We start from the raw sequence: 23,503 nt of genomic DNA on the forward strand, positions 1-23,503 counted from the left end.
TAAAAGAGATGAACAAAAGACCAAAAGAAAGAAGGAACTTCAAACAATACTCTTTTTATAAAACACAAAGGGATAAAAAGTTGATGAACAAATGCATGTTTTAGACAAAGAAGGTAGTAAACTAAAATAGAATCCATGGTTCTATACCAAACCAAGTTTATATTCTGTTTTTCTGGAAACAATCTTCAGTGGCGTGTATAAGAATGAACCTAGAAAACCACTGTTCAATCATGATCTAAACATCTTAAATGATGGGTGATACAGTCTGACTCGCTTACATTGATTACTCCCATCACTCAGTTTGCTCTCAGATATGCAAAGACTATTGCCAGTAGAATGACAACCATTATAATCTGCATTTTCAGGTAGACAAGCGCATAAGTTATGTATTTTCTTTTACAATGAGATGCTTATATGGAAAAAGGAAAAATAAATGCAACTTACAAAGACATTGTTTGGTTGTCCTTTGTCATCAACATATGATTTTCTGAAAGGAAGAGAGACAAAGATTCAACAGAAACCAAACCAAAAAGAAAGATTACGATCATTTTTAATCTTAATCAGGAATACTTGGAAGATTAGTTGCTTGAGACCAGTTTCTTAGTGAGAGGTTTAATCTAGTTCCGTTTTTGGGATCATAGAAAAGACTGTACCTGTTATTAAGGACTCCAGTGTCTATGCAGAGTTTCTGCACGGCTTCAAGTCTGTTTAGTGTCTTACTGGCATTTGGGTCGTTCCTGTCAACCTATGTACATATAGTCCATGGAAATATACAAATCATTATCTAAGAATAGGACAAAGTGACAAAACAAAGAAAAAAGGAGAAACTAATGATGTACCTTTGTTTTCAGCATGCAAGAAAAATCATAGAATGCACCATAGACATCAGCCATTGTCTTTGTGCGATCAATGACTTTAGCAGTTAGACCTTAACAACAGAGAGTTATTCAACAATATTAGCTAGCATTCAGAAAACAATGCTTGCTAACACTTCTCAAGCTCGTGGATAATAAAAAAAAATGATGGATTTCCCTTTCGCAGATATAAATATCAGGGATTGGCCTGCATAATATCTAAGGCTTAATATCGTACCTCGCCTCAGTTTTACAACGCCTCTAAATACTTGTACATTGTTATAGCATAATGCAAGTGTTCCAATCGCCATGATCTGATCAAGAAAACACATCCAAGTAAAGCAATGTTAACTTCTAACTTCTAAGGCATTTTAAATCAAAGCAGAAGAATTAAAGAGGGGAATCTCTAGTTTCATATGACGAGGCAAACAATACAAATAGTTCTTAACGAGAACTTTAAAGACTAGCAATATTATGATATTTCCTTCTCTAACCTGAGGGATGGCACAGAAACGAAATATGGAAGGATCACGCAACGCAGCCATGTATTTCAGGCAATCTTCAATATGCATCAACGCATTGGTAACCAGTTCATTCAAGCACTGCACGGATTTGGTAGAGTTCTCCTCGTATTTTAAATCCTACATTACAATTTATAAATCACCATAAAAGGCATTGTCAGTAAATAGCCAATATGGGTGACATCAGATCTAAGATGAGAGCTTGAGAGTGGTATGTATGTACCTCAAGCTTGTCAGCATATTTGCCCCAAATTTCGCGAGGCCAAAACATGCGGGATTTTGGTATCTCATTAATGTCCTCAAGATAATCTCTGATAATGTTTGTTTTCTGCAAATAAGACCAGTGTTATGAATTATTCGATGAAAAAAATTGTCCAAGGCTGCAAAATATTTGAGGAAGAAATATTGTAATACATTGTTGTACCTGTAGAAATAAACCCATTGAATTAGAAATCGCCTCCCAATCTGGTGTCAAAACCTCTGAGCCTCCAGCAAGGAAGAGTTTCGACAGACCTAAACCCACAAGCCCAGCAACATAGTGGCAGTATTCATCATAGTCATCAACAGTTTCTACCTGTGTATAACAGTGAAAACTGGATAAACTGGATCGGTATTCAAATGATTTGAGTTCTTCATGAAACATATCAATAAGTTTTGGTACTTTCAATACATGAATTACTACATCTCATTTCATATAAAAAGAATCACATGGTTCATTCAAAAATAGATCTGATGTTATGACTTATGAAGAGAGTAAAAATGACACAGTTCTAACTAAAACAAAGACCCCAGTCTAGTTCAAGACAGTTTGTTACCATAACTCAAAAACAAATCAAACTATGAAAACATATGCTATGTATCACAAACCTCTTGGCAGATAAACTTGGCCATTCCTGCACCCATTCTTTTAGTAATTTCCTCGATAGCCTCTTGATACCTTCATATACCAAGGTATAAATTATAAAAATACCATATGTTAGTAATGTCAGAAAGCAGATTAGAGTTTCAACAAATTCAGCGACTCGATCAATAAACGAGAAACAACATGAGTAACAAACAAGAGAATAGAGCAGAAACGCATATAGCAAATAATAGAACTAACCCTTTTTCAAGTTCCAAAAAAGCTGCAGCAACGTGATGAAATTGGTCCATTAGAACCTTGTACTCCTTCGTACCACCTAAAGTTGAACGAGTAAAATAAGTAAGTCAAACAGTCAAATATTGACAGGATGTGAAAGATGAAGATGCAAAGAGACTCTTCAGACTTGCATGAATAGTGCCAGTCAGTATTGTAAATATGCCGGTGGAAAGCTATCAGGATGGGAACCTTTTCATCAGTTGGTATGCTTGTATCATCCTCTGTTTCACACAGAAAAATATTATGATATTAGCGGTAGGAGCATGAAGTAGGATGATGGTTCTAAAAGAAAAAGGTTTGCGCAGATTTTGGAGAAGCCACATGGTATCAAGGTAATCTTCTTAAAAGCATAGTTAAATGATACTAACCAACAGTATCAAGAGCTCGTAGAACCAAGTAGAACACACACACCTACAAATAAAGAAAAAGGAAACTGAATAAGAAATGCTGCAAGACTGGACAGAGGTAAAAGAAGCAAGAATATATGGAAACTTGGAAACTTTAGAAACAACCAAAACCATAATTCTATGCGTGACATGGTCCAAGAAAGCCTCATATTGATATACCACAAGAACGATATATAGGTAAGTAAAAATGTCCAGAAACAAATAGAACCCCAGTTCACTAAATAAAATCTGCATTTTACTACAGCTCTGATAAACTGCAGAATCAGTTTATAGCAACTCAAAGCCAACGTCAACAATAAATGAGTGTCAGACATGCTGCAACACTGGAAAAAGCTACAATGGTGGCATGCGAAACGAAAAAAAGATATATGGAAACTTACGAAACAACCAAAACCATATTCTATGCGTGAAATGGTTCAAGAAGGCTTCATATTGATATACCACAAGAAAGTATTAAGAAAAAAAATTAAAAAACCAGTTCACTATATACAATATGCATTTACTGCAGCTCAGATAAACTGCAGGATCAGTTTATAGCAATCTGCAGGAACAACTAAGAGTAGCACAAAAGAACTAAAGGGATAAATGAAAGCCAACGATTATACAAAAGAAACCAACACACTCGTCAACATCAACAATAAATGAGTGTCAGATATTTGGATTCATCCTTAAAATTGAGCCGTTGACCAAATAAATACCAAACACAGACGTAAAATATCTACATAGAGACGGGGAGAGAGAGAGAGATCAGAAGGAACGTTACAGCGTTACGAAGGTCGGTGTTGAGCTGCTGGATAACGAGAGAGAAGCTTCGAGAAACCTTGTGGAGCATGGAATAGCAGAAGCCCCAGTGTGGCTCAGGCGGGATCTGCTTCTCCGCTTTCTCAATCGCTCGTTTCATCTTCAGGAGCGGATATATATCATCTGGATATCTCAGCATCGTCCCTAAGCTCCCCATTGTTGCTACGGTATTTGAAAAACAGAGCGAAGAATCTGCTTATGGCGTCTCTCTCCCCCTGAAAAATAATGCCGGAATGAAGCAAACTCCTCTGTGAAGACGATCTAAGATTCAAAATAAGCAATGAAGAGAGAGGAGATGTTGCAAGGTAAGAAGAAAACGCTTACCTGCGATTTGGATCGATTCGATTTGACCAGCGAGGTTTTCTATTTTAGAGTTTTCTTATACATCGATGAAAACAAAGGTTTCAGACTTTTTATTTTTGCCAGTGATGAGAGAGCCACCAAGGTCTCACATTTTTCCCCTTTTTTTTTTATTTATTTAAATATTTTTAAGAGTGTAAACATTTTTTTTTTTTTTTTTTTTTTTCAACCAAACAATTAAATAAATTAAAAGGTGATTCCAGAATTGGTTGCCCAATTTAGAGGGAAAGAGTTTACAAAACAAAGTTCAGAAACTAGAAATCTAGAAGAGCGCGCCAGACAATCAGTTCTCACGTTAGACGTCCTCGGTATTTTCGTCAGAGTGAAGGTGGAGAAGGATGATCTTAGCGCTTGGAAGTCTTCCAACAAATACGAGAAGGCTGGCCAATCGTCGGGAGCCTGCACCATCGCCACCAGCTCGGAACTATCAGACTCAAAGTTGGAGCAATCTATCCCCGCCGACCGAAGAGACTCCATAGCCCAAATCAAAGCTTCAAACTCCGTATGAAGGGGAGGGACTACGACGCAAACTGCGGGCTCCCATAAGTACCGTCCTATCATCGTTACCAAACCACCAACCCAAGCCTTCCAAAGAATCCGTACCTTTCCAGGAACCATCAACCTGGCAACGAATCGAAGAATCCCTACCCTCCAGGGAAGGCTGGGAAACCACATAAGTCTCCGGGCCAGACTTGGCCTCCTCCCAATAAAGTTTATCGTTTAACGCCTGATTTAAAATATCAATGGGCTCTGCTTCTATTCCTTGAAACACCCTATTATTCCTATCTTTCCAAATTGTCCACAATATCCAAGGCAACCTATAGCCAATGCTAGGTCCCCCAGAATTTGAAAAAGTCTTGGAATAAAGAAAATCTAGGTTCGAATACACGGATCCAAAAGGAAAACCAGTCGAAGACAACTGGATCGGAGATAGCTCCCACACCAAAAGCGAGCGAACACACTCAAAAAGAGCGTGGTTGATAGTCTCCACCGCTAAACCGCACCGCAGACACGTATCGACGCAACGGACACCCCGGTGAGCAAGCCGTTCTTTCACGGGAAGGGACCCAGACGCCACCTGCCAGAAAAAATGTTGGACCTTTGAGGGAACATCAAGCTTCCAAGCTTGTGCCCGTAAAACTGTGCATGTCGGCCCGTAAACGAGAGGCTTATGAAATTCCCGTGCTAACCTATAACCAGATTTCACTGAATACTTGCCGGATTTAGTATAATGCCAAATCAATTTATCCGGAGTCAATGACTTACTGACCGCCAAACTCCGTACAAACTGAATGTCCGCAGGATCCAAAAAACTCTTCCAGAGTAGGCAAATGCCAATCCAAAGTAAGGGGATTAATTAGGTGATTGACCATCAGATTAGGATGGAGAACTCTACCCCTGCCATTCGCCGGTCTTGGCTGATGATCCGGGATCCACGGGTCTCTCCAAACGGAAATATTATGTCCCGTCCCGACGAGCCACCTCGCCCCTCTTTCTACTAAACCCTTTGTCGAAAAAATACTCCTCCATGCAAAGGATGGGGAATAGGGTTTAGTCGCCAGTAAAGGATGTTTTCTCCTGAAATATCGACCGCGCATCACCCGCGCCATTAGAGAATTTGGGTAGTGAATCAACCTCCAAAACTGCTTAGCCAGCATTGCATCATTAAATTCTTCCAGAGCACGGAATCCCAAACCCCCATCGCATTTATCCTCACAGAGCTTATCCCAAGCTACCCAATGTAGACCTCTGGCCTTATCATTAGACTTCCACCAAAATTTTGAAATAGCACTCGTAAGTTTGGACGTTAACTCCTGAGTTAATTTATAACATGACATGACATAAGTCGGAAGAGCTAACGCAACTGATTTGATCATAATCTCTTTACCCCCTTTTGATAAAAGCTTCGCCGACCAGCCATTAACTCGCTCATCTAAACGATCATTAACATAACTAAAAACTTCAGTCTTCGAGCCCTGGAGATTTTCAGGAATGCCCAAATAGGAACCCATTCCACCCTCTCTAGAAATACCAATAACATTTTTAATCCGAGATCTTACATCAGGCGGGACTGAAGTTTAAATCAGGAGTGTAAACATTTTAAAATTCAGAAAAAATAATAAAATAACAAAGCGTGAAAATAATGAATCGAGGAAGAAACGGACTATCTTATTCGTCACATATTGACCAAAAAAAGGACTATATCGTATAATAATAATAAAATAAGAGCTTTCGTTTAAAATTACTTTAAAATATGGTAAAACAGAAAAGGTATCTTTTTTTTATCATAAATGAACGATTCGATTTTACAGCTGTAATTATTAATTAATTTTCACTGACAAACGAATGCTGAGATGGCAAAATGAGGATGACGTGTCAAGATATAAGTTGTTGTAAATACGTATCTTCAACAGTGTAACTACCAATTGGCACACGATAACACACACAGTGGTTCTCTCCAAGTTTCCTCTCTATTAAAGGGTTAATAACTTAACTTCCTCTGGACGATACACAAAAACAAGTCTTCTGAAAATCAAAGGAAAACAAATTTCGGAAAAAAGAAAAAAAAAATGGCGAAGCGACCTGGGGTTATCACCATGTCTCCTCTTGTTCTCGACAAGGAAGACGATCTCGATCTCTGGGAAGTCGTGAATCCCTCCGACGGCGAGTTCTCCGACGATTCTTTCTCCGTCGATAGTCTTTCCGATGATGACGTCATCTCTGTTGACGACGACGAAGAAGAAGGTTCTGTTGTCTCGTTGTCTGTCATTTCTCCGCTGTCTCAGACGCTTCCTGCTGCCGACGCCGTGGATCTGGATTCAGACGGTGATGTCGATGGTGATCATGGCGATGATGATGTCGTTCGCGATGAAGTTGATGATATCGATCTTGGATGGGCTCAACGGCAGATTCTGTTTATCGGTGCCGGTGGAGGTTCTCACGGAGTCACGTACGGAGATTGCGGTCCTGATGACGGGGAAGAAGGAGATTGCGGTACTGATGACGGGGAAGAAGAAGATCGCGGTGGTGAAGATGGCGATTACGACGATTCGTATGATCTTGAGGAAGAGTTGATTCCGCGTAGCGTGAATAAGAAGATTGGGAGACAGAGGATGAGGAAACTGGGGAAAAGAGCAATCGCGAAGGTCTATGCATCGAAGATGACTCCGTATTCGCACTTGAAGAAGTATGGATGCGTTCGTGGTAAGCATGGTCTCGGCATGAAATTCAAGTGCTGATCTGTTGTTAGATCTCGCGGTGGACGGACATGGATTCTTCAAGAACTCGTTAGAATTTCTCAATTTCATGGGTTTTTAATTGATGTGTAAATATGCTAGTTCAATTTCTAAATTCCTGTTTCGGTAATTCGGATGATGTTTCTGAAGATCGCATTGTATATAACTCTCGCAGTAGGGATTCACGAGTTTCGACGTTATTAAACTGATTCGTTTCTTTAATGGAGTTTATCAGATCAGATTGTGGTTAGGCATTGTAGTATTGAAGTTCACATGCATGGAGAAAGATGATGATGGATGATCATAATACTCTTTGCATCTCTTGTTGATAGATGATGATGAGCTCTCTAAGTTTTGTGTGAACTGTAAATTTGGATAACGACATCTTAAACAGTTTAGTAAATGAATTAACAACACAAGAAGAAAAGGTTTTTGTTTGGAGGTTTTTAATTTGGTTATTTATCTTTTTGTAAGCTTTTGCAATTTTTTATGAATGGTTGGTTGTTGCTTGAGAAGTCAGTCTCGTAGGGTGTGAGTGGTTGAGACTTGAGAGAGTCTAGGAGATAACCTTTATTTGTCTCACGTTAGAAACTTGGTACTATGTGGTTCGTATTTCTTTACCAATACTAATACGAATATACGATCACAAGAATAATGCTGTCAATGTGAGACGATCCACCCGACCGATTCCTGCCAAGTAGTAGACATCCCTGACCGATCTGCTGCTTAATGACTTGGTTATCAACTATCAGAGGAAGCTAATTTTGGAATTTGGATATGGATCCGTGACTTGTGTAGATATCTTTAGGAAAAATATGCGGATATTTGTATCCGGATTCAGATATGCAAATATATGTATCCAGACTTCATAATCAACATATTATCATCCAAATTCGTTACGACTTATCCATGAACTTATAACAAATATTTGAATGTTGAGATCAGAGTAGATAGTCACGTTCAGGATCAGGATAAATAAATAAGTTTACCTTAAGACGAAGGAAGAAAGAATGGTAAGGAATAAGTGTGAGACGCCCGTTTCTGAGTAAATTAGACGGCACGTAGTACATTCACGTAACTACAGAACGGTGCAAAGTTCTTTATTGCCTCGGCCTGTTGTGTTTGGCCATAGAACGAACTTAAGAAGATAAGATAAGAGGGGTAAAAGCCAAAAAAAAAAAAAAAAAAAAAAAAAACAAGCTTATAAAACCTTTACTTATCTTCTTCTTCTCCATCCTCAAAGTTCCAAGCAGAAATGACGGTGAAGATAAGGCTCGCGCGTTTGGGTTGTAAACACAGACCCTTTTATCGGGTAGTTGTCGCCGATGAGAAATCGCGGAGGGACGGCAAGCAAATCGAGGTTATTGGGTTTTATGACCCACTCCAAGGTTCGTCTCTTCTTCTCCTCCTCCTATACCTTCACTTCACTTCACTTCTCTGTAAAATTCAACACTTACATGAATTTGCTTGTACCCTCCTCCTCCTCCTCAGGGAAAGAAGATGCCAACAGAGTGAGCCTCAAATTCGACAGGGTCAAGTATGCTTTTTTTCTCTCTCTTCTATCATATATCTTCACATTCCTCTTTGCGTGTACTAATTAGATGTGAAATTGTGTTTAATATACTGTAACACTAATGATTTACTGGACATTATCCATTTGATTTCATGGGAGACCCAAATAACTCTTTCATTCTGTGGCACTATGAACAAGTTTCTAACCTGATCGGAAATAAAACAGATTAATTGACTGGTTCACTTGGATTTGTTATAACTTATGTGATAAATTGAGATGCTTTGTGTTGACTCTCTATGTGTCCGGAACTATTTGCTTAAAGGTCTAATCTTTAATTCCTTTGCTTCTTCTTGGTCCTGTTTCTACATTCACTAGGACTAGGAGTGTTTCTGTTTTTCTTTAACAATATAACTCTGTAGGCCATTGAAAACAGTAAGCATCCCTTTCATCTATTGCAAATTTTTCTGTGAGGCTTGGTTTTGCTTGTATGACTGTTTTGATTACACTACTCTTCAAGTCTAATCCACTCAGTCCCTTGTAAGTTGTAACTGACTAACTGAGCTTCAAATACACAGCTGACAGCTGTTCGAAAGAAATTGATTTTCACACATGGTACTCGGATGATGCAGGTACTGGTTATCAGTTGGAGCTCAACCAACAGACTCGGTCGAGAACATGCTTTTCAGGGCAGGTCTGATACCCCCAAAGTCCATGGTTGTTAAAGGTTCAAAAAATGGACAGCAATCTACAAGCCAGCATGTTTCACCCATTACAGGTGAAATCTTGAACTAGGTGTGTTTTCTCTAATGAGCTGAGAGAGAAAGAGAGCTTTTGTGTTTATGTCGTTGATGTAATGCTTCATTGGTTTCAGACTTTTGTTTTGATGTAATGCTTCATTGGTTTAAAGACTTTTGCTTTGGACCTGACAAACAGAGTGTTGAATTCTGAATATGAGCTTCAGGCTAAATGGGCTTTGGTAAGAGGCCCATATTTCAGAATTTGGGTTCATTCTCAATATCTAGATTGTGGGCTAAAGACAGGAATTATTTATCTTCTAGCGTGAATATGATGTTGCTGTTGCGCAGTAGAACCTCGTTCTTACCTTTTATATACTGTATCTTTACTTTTTACATGGTAGTTATATAGTTTCATTCATCTCTGAATTAGTTACGTATATATATGATTATATTCTCATACAGGGGTGTGACACCCCATACTGTATATTTCTTCAAATTTTCATTTCATCTTTTAGGTCTTAATACTTGCCAAAATGTGTTTGTATAGTCTAGATATTTTCTTTGGTTTGTATTGCCAAAAGATGGTTATAGTTATGAAAAAGGGATGTTTCTTGGGGACATTACACAGCTATATTGGGCCAACAATATCTCTCGCTTCGTATCCCATTAGATTCTCTCTCTCTCTCTTTCTTGGTTCAGAGATGTTCATTGTTCGCATTATTACGGCATCTCTGGCTCTGACCCTCTCGCTGCAACATCTGTCCCAATTCAGACAACTTTCCTACAATTTTCATTAACGCCTACTATTTTATACTTCTTAAAATTCAACCCTCAACTTCCTAACTATATCTAAGTCCTCCTTCATTATGTTTAGTTTTGATGCTCTCAACCTCAAGTCTTTAACTCTCAAGCCATGGAACTAACTATCCTGTCGGCCTCTACTCGATATTGTAATTTCTGAACTACATAATCTTAAACACCTATAAAGATTTTAGTTGTTACCAAAGTTAGGAGTTAAAAAAAAGGCGATGGCGAACTCCTGGTTCCCTAACTCTCTCGTCTCCCCTCTCAACCCTCCGGCTACGGCTGGTAGTCTCAACCGCCCTCCGCCTCTTCCTCCAGATCCCCCTGACCCCTTATCTCCTTCTGACTTTCCTTCTCTTGTTTCAGGTCTTCTGTTTCCTCGTAAACAAAAAAACTTTCACAGAACTCAAATTACTACTGTTCCTTGTCATGTAGAAGTTACTTCTCCTTCTACACTTCCTCCCCAACCCCTTCCTGAGGTTGTCTCTACGACTCAGCTCTTGACTTCTTACTTGGTTTCTTCATCAAAATTATCTTTGAATCCCAGATCTGGTTCTCTTCCTTCTGGATCTGAAAATGCTACAGTAGCTACAGTAGCTACAAAAAACTTGAATCCTTCTTCTACTACTGTTCTTTCTCCTTCTTCTCAATCTTTTCATGGCATACTTGGGAGTACTCCCTCTCAGTTACCTGTTTCCTCCAACTCTCCTACTCAAAATGCTAAACCAAGTTATGTTGTCATCTCTAAAACTTCTCCCCCTCTCCCCTCCCATTATCCTCCCACTTCTCTAAATGTCCTGTTACCTCCTAAAACTGCTACTGATCCAATTTCATATGCCTCAAAAGTAAAACCATCTGTAGATAAATCCTTGAAAAGGTTATCCCCTGTCTCTTACTCTCCATCAGGGGTCCCAAGAGTTGAAATTCCTGATGAAGTTTTCCAGAAAGGAGCCGAACTTCATAAAGACTTTATCATCTGCAAATTCTTTGGTCGGATACCGCCCTACCACCTTACTCAGAGTGTCCTAAACTACATGTGGGGTAAAGGTAAACACCTGGAAATCCATCTCTCCCCAGCAGGAAACTCTGTTCTTGTTAGACTGCCAAATAATTACATTAGACAGAAAGTTCTAGAAAAGAGAATATGGTATGTGGAGACTACTATGTTTCATGTGTCCCAGTGGTCTACCTCTTTCGACGAATCTTCTCCTTCTCTACAGCGCATCCCACTCTGGGCCCACCTAAAAGATGTTCCTTTTGACCTCATCCACCAACAAGGACTTAGTCACATTGCTGGACTCATTGGTGAACCAAAAGAAACAGATGACTGGACCATTAATCTTACCAGTATAAGTACTGCTCATGTAAAGGTGGAGGTTGATTCCACTAAGCCGCTGCCCCCAGTTCTTGAAGTTCTAAGGACAGATGGATCACTCTTCACTGTGAAGGTTGAATACCCTTGGGTGCCTCCGATTTGCTCCCACTGTAAGGAAGTAGGTCATATTCTAAGGAACTGTTTGCTAGCTCCACCTCCTGCAGCGCCTTCTCCACCTACTGCACCCACAAACTCTTCTGGTGCGCAGGTTGTCCCTCATACATGTTATCTCTGTAAAGAAGTTGGTCATTTTATGAGAAATTGTCCAACAGCGGCTAACCGTTGGACCCCTGTTACTGCTAAAGCAAAGAGAAACCATGTTCCTAATAGTAATCATGTCAAGCACACTGCTCCAGCCGCTCAAACTGATCATGTTGCTCAAATTGTTCCTGAAACTCATGTGACTACTAATTTACCTTTTGAGTCAACTCATGCGTCACATATAAAGTCAACTCATGTTGCTCCAGTACCTACCACTAAGCCAGCTCCTGTGTCACCTACTGAGACATCCCAAATAGAGGAGCCTACCACTGAGCCAGCTCCTGTGTCATCTACTGAGACATCTCAATTAGAGGAGCATATGGTTATTGATGCTACTCCATATAAAGAAACTAATCAGTCGGTTATTACCTCTGAGTCTCCAATTGCTGCTGACTCTCCTATGGATGTTCAGGTGGATTGTGTTCTGGCTCTGAAAGCAGAGTTTGTGTCTCGTCCTATTGTGGTCTCAGACAATTCGCTTGCCTTACCTTTAACCAATAAATATGATGGCCTGAAAACAACCCCCACTTCGTTTAACCCTTTTATCCCCTCTGAGCCACCATACACCAACACTAACCCTCCAAAGTCCCTCTCACCTACCAAAAATCCTCCTTGTATACCTGAAAATCCAGATCCAAACTCCTACTCAGTAATAACCTCTCAACCCCTGTTTATACCTTCACCCATTAATTCTAATGTTTCTTCTTCTACTCTTGGTCAGAGTCCTCTTTTTACCCAGAAAGAGGCTCAATCCAAACCCCAATGAGTCCCCATATATCTTTTTGGAATGTCCGCGGCCTAAATGACCCGGATAAGCATCGACCTTTTGTACAATGGCTCTATACTAATCAGCCAGTTGTGGGTGTTATTTTGGAAACACACATAAAAGAACCAAATTTGAATCAAGTTATGCAAAAAGTTTGCCCTGGCTGGCAGTTTACCTCCAACCATGATACTGATGACGATGGAAGGATCATAATTATCTGGAAACCTTCAACTACTGTCCAAGTGCTTCACCAGTCTAGGCAATCAATCACCTGCAAAATTCAGATTCAAAAGGAAACAAGCTTTATTTTCACTGCTGTCTATGCTTCAAACATCAGAGAAGAGAGAACTCATTTATGGGATGACCTCCAAGAAATTCAGACAACTCTTTTCCTTGAAAATCAAAACTGGATAATTGGTGGTGACTTTAACCAGATCATCCATCATGAAGAGCATTCTTCAACCCATGTCAACCACCTCACCAGAGATATGATGGAAATGAAAGATCACTTACTATCTCTGGGCATCTTTGACCTTAGATTTCAAGGTTGTAACCATACTTGGACAAATAACAGACCAGAAGAGCCTATCACAAAGAAGTTGGATAGAGTGTTAGTCAATGATAATTGGATCAGTAGCTTTCCAAACAGCGTAGCCTCCTTCTTACCTCAAGAATTCTCTGATCATACTCCTTGCATTATTGATCTTTCCTGTCCTCTCCCAGTTGTTGGCACAAAACCCTTCAAATTCTTTAACTTCCTTTCCAACCACCCTCTTTTTCTATTCCACGTTGAGGCTGCATGGATTGATAGTGGAGACAGAGTTTTAGATCTTTCATTACTAGGGTTTAAGCTGAAAATTATAAAGAGAGTACTAAAAACACTAAATAAAGAGAGTTTTTCAGATATTCAAAGGCGAGTGAGTGTTACTAACGATTTGTTAAAAGTTGTGCAGGTACAAGCTCTTGTTAATCCATCCTCTGACTCATTCCAAGCTGAAAGGGATCTCCACTCTAAATGGATCTTCCTTAGGGGAATTGAGGAGTCTTTTTTCAAGCAGAAGTCTAGAATCAATTGGTTACAGTTAGGGGATCAAAACACTTCTTTCTTCTATAGAGTTGCAGTTGCTAGAGCATCATACAACTCTATCAGATCTCTTTGCGTGGATACTGGACCATCTACGTCTGACCCCCTTGAAATGAGTAACATTGTTGTCTCTCACTTCCAACAGATTCTTGCCCCTCATGATCTGCCGCATATCACTTCTCCATTCTCTTGGTTTATAGAGCTTCAGAACTTCCACTGCAGTGAGCGCCATAAAACAGTCATGTCTTCTTTTCCTACTGCTGCTGAAATCACATCGACCCTCCTCAAGCTGAACCCAAACAAATCTCCTGGGCCTGATGGATTCACTTCAACTTTCTTTAAAGTAGCTTGGCCAATTGTTGGTTCTGAAGTTGTGTCAGCCATTCAACGTTTCTTCACTTCAGGGTTCCTCCCATCTGCCACAAATGCAACAATACTGACGTTAGTCCCTAAAAAACCAGGCTCTACTTCTATCTCTGACTACAGACCAATATCGTGCTGCAATACAACTTACAAAACAATTTCAAAGCTGTTGGTGAAAAGACTGAAAGTCATCCTTACAGAAGTAATTCTTCCTAATCAAACTGCTTTTATTCAAGGAAGATTACTTATAGAGAATACACTGCTAGCCTCAGAAATTGTACAAGGTTATCATAAGTTTGGAGGACCAAAGAGAATAACTTTAAAAGTTGATATTGCCAAAGCTTTTGATACTATCAGGTGGGAATTCATATTTCAATGCCTAAGAAGTCTCCAAATCTCTGAATCTTTCTTAAGATGGCTAGAAGCCTGCATTTGCACAACGTCCTTCTCTGTTGGGTTTAATGGAACTACTCATGGTTACTTTAAAGGTAAAAGAGGGCTCAGGCAAGGTGACCCCCTTTCACCTTACTTGTTTGTCCTCTGCATGAATTGTTTGTCCATAGCTCTAGATAAAGCAGCAACGGAAGGGAGATTCAACTACCATCCTAAATGCAAGAAGACAAGACTTACACACCTCTGCTTTGCTGATGATTTACTGATCTTTTCTGATGGCTCTCTCCAATCTATCACAAGTATCTTGGAGGTGTTGAAGGATTTTGAAAGTAGATCAGGCCTGGCAGTAAGCATCCAAAAGACATCATTGTTTGTTGCAGGTTTTAAGATACATGAATTAGATCAACTCCAACAAGTTACAAAACTCTCAATTGGTTCCCTTCCGATTAGATACCTTGGTATTCCCCTATATTCCAAGAAGATCACCTTGTTGCAGTGTGCTCCTCTAATCCAGGCAATAAAATCCAGGCTTCACTCTTGGACGGTCAAATCTTTATCCTTTGCAGGAAGGCTGCAACTGCTATCTACTGTTATTGCAGGAATTATTAACTTCTGGTCAAGCTCTTTTATCCTTCCTAAAGGCTGCATCTCAGAAATTGACTCCATATCTGCTAATTTCCTTTGGAAAGGTAAAACAGAAGGGCATACTGCGGCCAGAGTATCTTGGGAGAATGTGACTCGTAGTAAGAAAGAAGGAGGCCTTGGGTTAAAGGACATTTTAACATGGAATACTGCTTCTGCCCTTAAGCTGATTTGGTTGTTGTTTTTCAGACCTAGCTCCATTTGGGCTCACTGGTACACTACAGAGATGTTAGATGGAAACATTAACAACTTCTGGGTCATCAATACAAGACAGAAATTTTCATGGCTAGCAAATCAGTTGCTGCAACTTCGTGATTTAGCTTACCCATGGATCAAACAATCTGTAGGTAATGGGGAAAACTGCTACTTCTGGTCAAGCAATTGGTCTCCATTTGGAAAAATCAGAGATTATCTTTCACAAGAAAGATCAGTGAGATTAGGTATCCCTCAGTCATCAACTTTAGCCGAGCTGTGGGAGAATGGGAACTGGATCATGCCTCCTGCTAGGTCTGAATCTCTTGTGAGAATCCAAGCTTATCTCTCAACAATTTCACTTTCAGAAACTCAAGACTCATATGAGTGGTGGCCTAATAATCAGATTTCTGAAAAATATATCACAAGTGACATTTACCACCTGCTCCGTGATCAAAAACCGTTAGTTACCTGGTCTAGAGAGGTATGGTTTTCTGGAGGAATTCCTAAACATAAATTTCTTACTTGGTTGATGGTACTAAATAGAAGTCCGACTATGGATAGGATGTTGAAGTGGGGACTAGCAAGCGACCCCACATGCCTTCTTTGCAATGCCAATCCAGAATCACGCTCCCACTTGTTCTTTGATTGTAGTTTCTCAGGTGCCATATGGGCTAATATCTCTCACAGATGCAACTTTAGATCATCTCAAGATTGGGATACTCTTCTCTCCCAGCTTCGAGTATACTCCACCTCCAAGCCAAACAGAAAACTTCTACTAATTGCTTGGCAAGCTTCGATATACTTCATCTGGACGGAACGAAACAATCGTCTCCATCGAAACACTTTCAAATCGGTGGATACTTTGATCCGTGATGTTGATCGTTTGGTCTGGAACAGAATAGCCAGCATACGCCTCTCAAACCCACGCCAAACATCACAAATGCTTCAGATTTGGTTCTCCTAAGATTCTCTGATCATCATCACTCTTCATCGTCTCTTTCAACTCTCCGTCGTCTCTCTGTTTGTTTTGACTACTTGTGATCTCCGTCAATCAAATTGGGTATTTGATTATTAGTTTTATGGACCAGCTATCATGTAGTAGATTCAAAATTTGGTTCTTTTATTGTGTGTTTGGGCTAATTAGCCTATTAAACCTTTTAGGCTTTGTAACATTTGCTTTCTCAGGCTTTTAAATAGAAGATCGATTATCAAAAAAAAAAAAAAAAACAAAGTTAGGAGTTAGGATATACATATACTTCAGTCGAGCAAGAAAGTGAATGCTAAAACTAGAAACATTTGAAAGAAAAAGTACTAATCCATAAATACCTAAAAAATCGTCTCCAGGAAAAGACAAAACTCAGTGGGGGAAAACGAGCACTTATGGTGTTTACAAAAATAATATAAAAGAAGAAAAAAGTTGTGCTTGTTATTTCTTGGGACCCTTATTTCTTTTTTGATAGTTGTATGCAACTGTTAGCGCCTCTGGACGACCAGAGTCCACGAATGTATTACCAAAATAAAATAAAAAGTACGAAAGAAATATATAAAGAAAAGTAAGAAGAAACAATCATGGCTTGGCTTACTTAAAAAGTAAAGCAGCTTAATACCAAACATACAGACTATAGTCATTGTGTACATTGCTAATAATAACTTAATGAACTATCTATCAGAAAACAATTTGCCATATTACTTCATCCAAATTTTGCTACAAGCTATTCACACGCATGTTTATTTCGAGTTTAATTCGAGTATGCTATTATTACAAGAACCAAAACTAGAGATGAATGGGTCCATTAATTTTTTTTTTCTTTTTTTTAGGAATAAGTAGCATCTTTGATTCTTTGTACTTTTCAACTTAAGTAAAGAAAATAGATCTTGAACAAAATGTGACTAAAATGGTGGATATTGATTTAATCAAAAACGTTATTAGGTGACAGAGAGAGAGAGAGAGAGAGAGAGATAAGGATTAGGTTTAAGGATTGGGAGAAGGATGAAGAGAGGGGTTTAGGTCGACCAACTGGTTGTTAAGGATTGAAACTCCTTAACCATACATTTATATATAACATTTTCACAATAATTGTCATCTCTTTACCAAAGACTTAACTCCAAGAATCAACAAGCACCAAGCAAGAAGCAGGAGGTTCAAGCACCAACTAGATATATTATGGCTTTCTGAAGCAATCAATATCTTCAGAAAAACAAAAAGTTTTTATTTGATTTTTCTTCCCTCTTTTTTATATTAAATAAAAAATATAATTATCTTTTTTCCATTCCTTTTTTTTTTTTTTTTTCTCTGGAGAGGAAGAAGAGAATGATATGGGTCTTTCACGTGTGACATTGATGAGATGATGAATTCAAATCGTATTTCATTTGAACAAGAAGGAAAAAACCAAGAGGAAGAAAAAAAGCATAACCTTTGATTTCTTTCTCTGAACATTTCTTCGAAGAAGCAAAAAAAAGAGATATCTTTTTAGATTTTGTAAATCTTTTCAAGATTTGGTTTGGTCTCTTTCAACAATTCATAAGAAGCAGCAGTTGGTCTCAAGGTAGTTTGTTAACCTTTCTTTACTTCTATTCAACTCCTCTCTTCTTCTTTTTTTGTCTATGAATTTTGCTTACATCTCCATAATTGCATGCATAAGCAATTCAAGACATGATCAAAACTTCACATGTTTCTGTATCCTGCCCTGTTTCCACTGTTTTCGAATTTCAACCCTTTCCTCTTCTAGTTAAGTTCTTATAACAAGATGAAAATTTTTGAAGGATCCTTTTAGATGAATGATGATAAACTCAAGCTTGTGTTGATCTGAATCTTTCAGGCTGTTGCTAAATCTGTGACCTGATCATAGGACAAGGGACCATGTAACTCAATTGAGGCAAGAAAGACACTCCATTGATACATTTCGATGGAGAATTATCCGGAAACACAGTTTCTACCCGGAAATGCAATGATCCACATGAACGCTACAGTTTCTTACTCGGAGGAATTAGTTAGTAGAGAAAGAATTGAAGCTAACAACAATGTCTCAGCCTCACAAGAGAGATCAAGACTTGGTCAACTTTCGCAAATGCAGGACGTTGATCAAGATTTCGGTTCTTGGAGAGATCAAGCGAGTGACAGGAACGGTTTCCAGCTAATGAGCGCGATGGCGGGTGCCACCACGGCGCATCTTCATACCGGTCAGGGATTGTCACTTAGCCTTGGCTCACAGATTCATCCTGGAATCCATCAAAGTATGGCGTCAAGAGCTGAGCATTTCAGAGGCAATGAGTATGCAATACAGAGCTTTCCTGGAGGGAATCAGAACTTGGATGTTGTGAGAACAATTACAAACTCAAAGTATCTCAAGGCGGCTCAACAGCTTCTTGATGAGGCTGTTAATGTAAGGAAAGCTCTGAAGCAGTTTCAAGCAGAGGGAGATAAGAACAATGAGAAGCCTCAAGAACCGGATCAGAACACTCAAGACTCGTGCACCAATCCTCCCGCTGAAATATCTCAATCAGAGAGACAAGAAATGCAGAGCAAGTTGACAAAACTCTTGTCAATGTTGGATGAGGTAATGACTTGAGCCTTATCTTCGTAATTTTGGTCATGCCATAGTTACATTTTATATAGGCCTTGATTGTGTTTGCTTTTGGATTTACATATTATAATATTGAACCATTTGGTACTATATGATATATAAAGTTTTGTATTTGATTTTGGTAAAGGTGGATAGAAGATATAAGCAATATTACCAGCAGATGCAGATAGTTGTATCTTCGTTCGATGTGATAGCAGGTTATGGAGCGGCTAAGCCATACACAGCACTCGCCCTTCAAACCATTTCTCGCCATTTCCGTAGCTTAAGGGATGCGATATCCGGACAAATCCTCGTGATACGTAAGTGCCTTGGGGAACAACAAGATGGATCAGATGGGAAAAGAATTGGGATAATAAGCAGGCTTAAGTACGTTGATCAACATTTAAGACAACAAAGAGGTTTTATGCAACCTCAAGCTTGGAGGCCTCAACGTGGTCTACCTGAAAACTCTGTTTTGATTCTTCGTGCTTGGCTCTTTGAGCATTTTCTACACCCGTAAGTCTCTTCTGTATGACTGTATCTTATCCCCTCGCAGATTTTTCACTAGAAAAATGCTGATTTGTTTTTGTAAACATGAATAGTTACCCAAAGGACTCTGATAAGATCATGCTAGCAAGGCAAACGGGCTTGAGCCGCGGTCAGGTAACTGATGTTTTATTTGAAGATTGGTTCTTTCTCTTTGTAGTGTAGTTTATTTTTTGATTGTTGTGTGTTGTTATGTTTGTAAAAGGTTTCAAATTGGTTTATAAATGCGCGTGTGCGTTTATGGAAGCCAATGGTGGAGGAGATATACAAGGAAGAATTCACAGAGAATGATTCCAACTCGTCTTCCGAAAATACACCAAAGAGACTTGCTGCTGCTGACGATGATGAAGATCGAGATCAAGAGTTTTCACAAGACCAGACCAAACAGGACCATGGACATGATGGATATGGTGAGGAAACATGTGGCATGGTCCAAGGCAGTCAAATGGATGGTCGCCGGTTCATGGCGGTTGAGCCTACATATCATGTGGCTGAGATGTCAAGACTGGGTCGTGGTGATGTTTCTCTGACCTTAGGGCTTCAAAACTCTAACGGACATGATAATGTTACGGTTATGTCTAGTGAGGCCTACAGCAACTTTTCCGGGGTAGATTTTTACGAGACTGCCATCCCTGGAACCGAACTGGAGTATGTCCCCGGGAGTCGCCAGAACCGAACAAGTTCGTCCCAATTGGTACATGATTTTGTAGCTTGAAGAAGAAATTAAGCAATGGAGAGATTAATAAAGCGTAGGTGTTATATATGATCAGTATTAATTCTCTAGTGTGAGAAAGTTGGTCAAGAAAAAGTTTTACAAATTGTACGTATAAAGAAAACATTCTTTTCTCCAAGAAATATAAGTGAGGTTAGGTCATTGGGACCAAACACAATATGGAAAATTCATGATATAGACAAAATATCAAAGTGTGGTCAAAAAAATGTCCCCACATCTACAACCCAATACTTTTCATTTTATGAACATTTATATGAACTTCTATCATGAATTATACAACACACTAACCATCATAAGATTTGATTTAGGAAAGCTTCCAAAAAAAACAGTTGAAATATTAGTGTTGTATGAAAATCATATATATTTCAGTTATGAAGTAAATATTTCACTATTCAAAATTTCGTTCGTATGTGATATATAGAGCAAAGACTATTTGATGATTTCCTAGATAATATATAGGCGTAAAAAAAAAGAAGATAACATATATATCTTCAAACTTATATGATATTAAGATGCACATTCAAACTTATTGCAGTGTTAGTCTTTAGGTATACATTATATTATACATCAACTCATAAATCCGGAATCTATATATAGTGGTAGCTAGTGGATCGGCGATATGATGATCAGTTGGGAATAAGCTTGAAAGGAGGCCTCACGAACTTATGTTTGGGACTGAACTGTCCATAGTCTTTTGTATTCATTCTCAGAATTCTCTCATGTTCATGTATTCTTCTTTCCACCACCTGTCACCACATATTTAAACCTTGTTCAACCAAAACGTAACGTAGAACCCTAATTGAATCTTACTGATTTTGTTGAATTTTCAATTATTCATCACACCATACAACGCACGTTAGTTGTGGCAACTTTATGTGGGGTTAAAACGACTAACCTCGGGATGATTAGATTCTTGGTCATAGATTAAGATTGATGATCGGCCTACACAACAAAACAGATTCTTAAGCCTATCTGTGTTTTTTTTTGTTATCCAAGAGTAATCACTACAAATAACACATACTATGTCGTTAAATTCTATTTTTAGAAAGTTAGTTTTACAGCTATAGTTATATATATTTATGGATGGCACGACTTATTTTTACAATCGAAAATCTAGAAATTAGTCATTGAGTATCTCAGAAACACACATGTGCACCACAAGCTCTTATTAATGTTATTATCTTACTTTCTAAAAGATTGAGCAAGTAGTAGGAGGCATATGAGTTGCAGAGAAAAGCTGCGAACAAAGGAATAAATATATGTAGACTGAGGGAGAGAGAATAAGAAACAAACCTGCAGAAGAGAGAGCAAACGATGAAGCTGAAACAAGGAGAAAGATGAGACCTAGTTTCTTCAACATTGGTAATAAACCCATCTTCTTCTCCCTTTCAGTTTTTCTCTTTGAGAAAGCAAAGTTTATATGTAAGTGTGTTTATGCGTATCTTGTGTATTTCTATATACTTTTTTCAAACAAAAAAAAGAGAGCCCTTATGCGTTTGGTATATATCACTACGTATATATATATACAATCTCTAATGAAATAACACCATTACAAGCTAATTTTTAGCCAATATTTTTTAAAAAACTACCATTACAAAAGTGGATTGATCCATCATTTAATTAATGCAGATAAGTATCTCTTAATGCTTTTTATTTAATTTATAATTCATGAAAGAAAATGGTGGGATTGGAGAAAAAAGTTGAAAGGAGACCACTTTCCTATTGTTGGTCACAATAAGTCTAAAGAAGTTGTTAGTGGCTTGATTATTTAACGTGAGTGGCTTTTTTATTGTTTAATTTGGAGATAGACAACAATCATAACCTTATAATGATAGAATCATTAAAGACTAGAGGTATTCAATATCGGTCATAGTTCTTATTCCTTTTTCTCCATTTCAGAGACATACGGTAGATTGTATAACCAATTATGTTATGTAGATACAAACCTCATTCAAATTAATAGATCTTATCATAACAAATTCTTGAAGAAGAAAAACAATTTCACAAAATATTTAAATGGATTGCTGATTGAGATTATGCAAAAGAGTACAAAGTGGCGAAGACTTTTAAAGTTTGCTTCAATGGAGCTGATTCGTCACAATAAATAACGTCAATGGATTGCTGATTAATTGAGATTATGGAAAGAGAACAAAGTTGTTTGAACTTTGCTTTAATGAACTGATTCGTCTCTATATTTAATTAATGTTATTATCTTATGGTTTCCCTTAAAAAGAGATGTAAAGATGATTTAGTGGATGATGACCATACTCTCACTCTGTTTTTTTCAGAAACTAAATTCTGTTTTTTAACTCTGATTAACTCTCTCGTTAACTCTGTTTTTGATTACCGCTGGGCAAAAAAGTTTTTTGGTCGCATATTAAATTAGCGTATGCTTTTAGTTTTTTTATCTTAAAGATAGTATAATTTATCGTGTTATCACAATTTTTTTTTTTTTTGTCAACCACTATGATCACTGTAAGCCTATTGGATCGACTAAACTCCTTGAATGGCCCATAGGTTGTTACGCCTCGGGCCTATGTTTTGACCTTTGAGGCTTTATAATATCCGTGGGCTTATTTATAAGAGGCTGGTCATTTCAATTAATTTGCTTTGCCTTTTAAGCTTAGACAGACACCGGTAGTTTGTGCTAAAATGTTAAACCACCACCAAATGTGTTGTTAACAAAAATAGAATAAAGTAAAATAAAAGTTTTTTAGACCTGAAATGTTTTCAATTAGGTATCCTTTCTAATAACTAGAAGTTAGAGTTTGGTGTTAGGGTATATGATTTCTCAATTGAACTCTATGTTATGTTAATGTTACTGTCTAAATACACGAGTGTGAATGTTGCGAAGTATTAAAATTTTAATTCTTGTCGCAAACATTTATATTTGAACTCAAAACATATCTTGATCGTAGACTCGATGAACCATGAGGAATTGATTACATATGCAAATTAAACTTGAAGTGATTATCGGCTAGCTATGACTTATAATAACTTCCTCGGGCATAAATGTAATTTTTCTTAGTAAAGTATTATTTATTATCCGAATGATAGTGATTTCAAATGGAGTAACCTACATATAGCCGCCCCTGCTTTTCTTGTCTCGTCATGTAATTTGTTTGAAGAGTTTTGAATATTAATTCTTATAGTTCATTTATAAAGACTTTTTACTCCTATCGTAGTCATTATTCTTTATTTATTTTCAATA

The 23,503-nt window shown here is 38.2% G+C and overlaps 4 protein-coding genes and 1 long non-coding RNA gene across 6 annotated transcripts; 3 read left to right on the forward strand and 2 right to left on the reverse strand.

Moving 5' to 3' along the window:
* Positions 1 to 38: 38 nt before the first annotated feature.
* LOC104716668 (squalene synthase 1) lies at positions 39 to 4,183 on the reverse strand. Of its 2 annotated transcripts, none has more exons than XM_010434087.3 (14): positions 4,046 to 4,183; positions 3,684 to 3,936; positions 2,882 to 2,924; positions 2,645 to 2,734; positions 2,478 to 2,553; positions 2,243 to 2,312; positions 1,800 to 1,949; positions 1,599 to 1,703; positions 1,349 to 1,495; positions 1,093 to 1,168; positions 840 to 928; positions 654 to 745; positions 445 to 487; positions 39 to 353 (listed from the first exon to the last, which is right to left on the reverse strand). In XM_010434087.3, the coding sequence occupies exons 2-14, from the start codon at positions 3,876 to 3,878 to the stop codon at positions 297 to 299; spliced, it is 1,233 nt and encodes a 410-aa protein (XP_010432389.1). In that variant the 5' UTR covers positions 3,879 to 3,936; positions 4,046 to 4,183; the 3' UTR covers positions 39 to 296. The 2 variants fall into 2 exon arrangements, with proteins under 2 accessions (XP_010432389.1, XP_087326130.1); XM_087470004.1 differs by having other exon boundaries at positions 3,684 to 3,969; positions 4,046 to 4,173.
* A 47-nt stretch (positions 4,184 to 4,230) lies between these two features.
* LOC104716669 (uncharacterized) lies at positions 4,231 to 7,539 on the forward strand. The gene has a single exon (XM_087470005.1). It carries the CDS (start codon positions 6,652 to 6,654, stop codon positions 7,318 to 7,320), a length of 669 nt encoding a protein of 222 aa, XP_087326131.1. The 5' UTR covers positions 4,231 to 6,651; the 3' UTR covers positions 7,321 to 7,539.
* A 792-nt stretch (positions 7,540 to 8,331) lies between these two features.
* On the forward strand, positions 8,332 to 9,760 carry LOC104716670 (small ribosomal subunit protein bS16cy). The gene is made up of 3 exons (XM_010434089.3): positions 8,332 to 8,705; positions 8,809 to 8,854; positions 9,460 to 9,760. The coding sequence occupies exons 1-3, from the start codon at positions 8,573 to 8,575 to the stop codon at positions 9,620 to 9,622; spliced, it is 342 nt and encodes a 113-aa protein (XP_010432391.1). The 5' UTR covers positions 8,332 to 8,572; the 3' UTR covers positions 9,623 to 9,760.
* A 7,343-nt stretch (positions 9,761 to 17,103) lies between these two features.
* Positions 17,104 to 20,449, forward strand: LOC104716672 (BEL1-like homeodomain protein 6). Its single transcript, XM_010434090.3, has 5 exons — positions 17,104 to 17,996; positions 18,270 to 19,007; positions 19,162 to 19,529; positions 19,616 to 19,676; positions 19,765 to 20,449. The coding sequence occupies exons 2-5, from the start codon at positions 18,357 to 18,359 to the stop codon at positions 20,272 to 20,274; spliced, it is 1,590 nt and encodes a 529-aa protein (XP_010432392.2). The 5' UTR covers positions 17,104 to 17,996; positions 18,270 to 18,356; the 3' UTR covers positions 20,275 to 20,449.
* Positions 20,450 to 20,778: 329 nt separating this feature from the next.
* On the reverse strand, positions 20,779 to 21,793 carry LOC104716673 (protein CASPARIAN STRIP INTEGRITY FACTOR 2). Its single transcript, XR_756129.3, has 3 exons — positions 21,586 to 21,793; positions 21,188 to 21,234; positions 20,779 to 21,038 (listed from the first exon to the last, which is right to left on the reverse strand). It is a non-coding gene; the product is annotated as a protein CASPARIAN STRIP INTEGRITY FACTOR 2 (long non-coding RNA).
* Positions 21,794 to 23,503: the final 1,710 nt, after the last annotated feature.

The sequence above is a fragment of the Camelina sativa genome, chromosome 10 (assembly GCF_030686135.1).
Source record: "Camelina sativa cultivar CO46 ecotype springtype chromosome 10, ASM3068613v1".
Taxonomy (NCBI): Eukaryota; Viridiplantae; Streptophyta; class Magnoliopsida; order Brassicales; family Brassicaceae; genus Camelina; species Camelina sativa.

Coding starts and splice junctions, on each gene's coding strand:
- LOC104716670 (XM_010434089.3), top strand. CDS start 8,573: ATGACGGTGAAGATAAGGCTCGCGCGTTTGGGTTGTAAACACAGACCC. Junction 8,706..8,808: donor GTTTTATGACCCACTCCAAG/GTTCGTCTCTTC, acceptor CCTCCTCCTCAG/GGAAAGAAGATGCCAACAGA. Junction 8,855..9,459: donor CTCAAATTCGACAGGGTCAA/GTATGCTTTTTT, acceptor CGGATGATGCAG/GTACTGGTTATCAGTTGGAG.
- LOC104716669 (XM_087470005.1), top strand. CDS start 6,652: ATGGCGAAGCGACCTGGGGTTATCACCATGTCTCCTCTTGTTCTCGAC.
- LOC104716672 (XM_010434090.3), top strand. CDS start 18,357: ATGGAGAATTATCCGGAAACACAGTTTCTACCCGGAAATGCAATGATC. Junction 19,530..19,615: donor TTTGAGCATTTTCTACACCC/GTAAGTCTCTTC, acceptor AAACATGAATAG/TTACCCAAAGGACTCTGATA. Junction 19,677..19,764: donor CGGGCTTGAGCCGCGGTCAG/GTAACTGATGTT, acceptor TGTTTGTAAAAG/GTTTCAAATTGGTTTATAAA.
- LOC104716668 (XM_010434087.3), bottom strand. CDS start 3,878: ATGGGGAGCTTAGGGACGATGCTGAGATATCCAGATGATATATATCCG. Junction 1,704..1,799: donor CAATGGGTTTATTTCTACAG/GTACAACAATGT, acceptor TCTTATTTGCAG/AAAACAAACATTATCAGAGA. Junction 354..444: donor GACAACCAAACAATGTCTTT/GTAAGTTGCATT, acceptor CTGAAAATGCAG/ATTATAATGGTTGTCATTCT.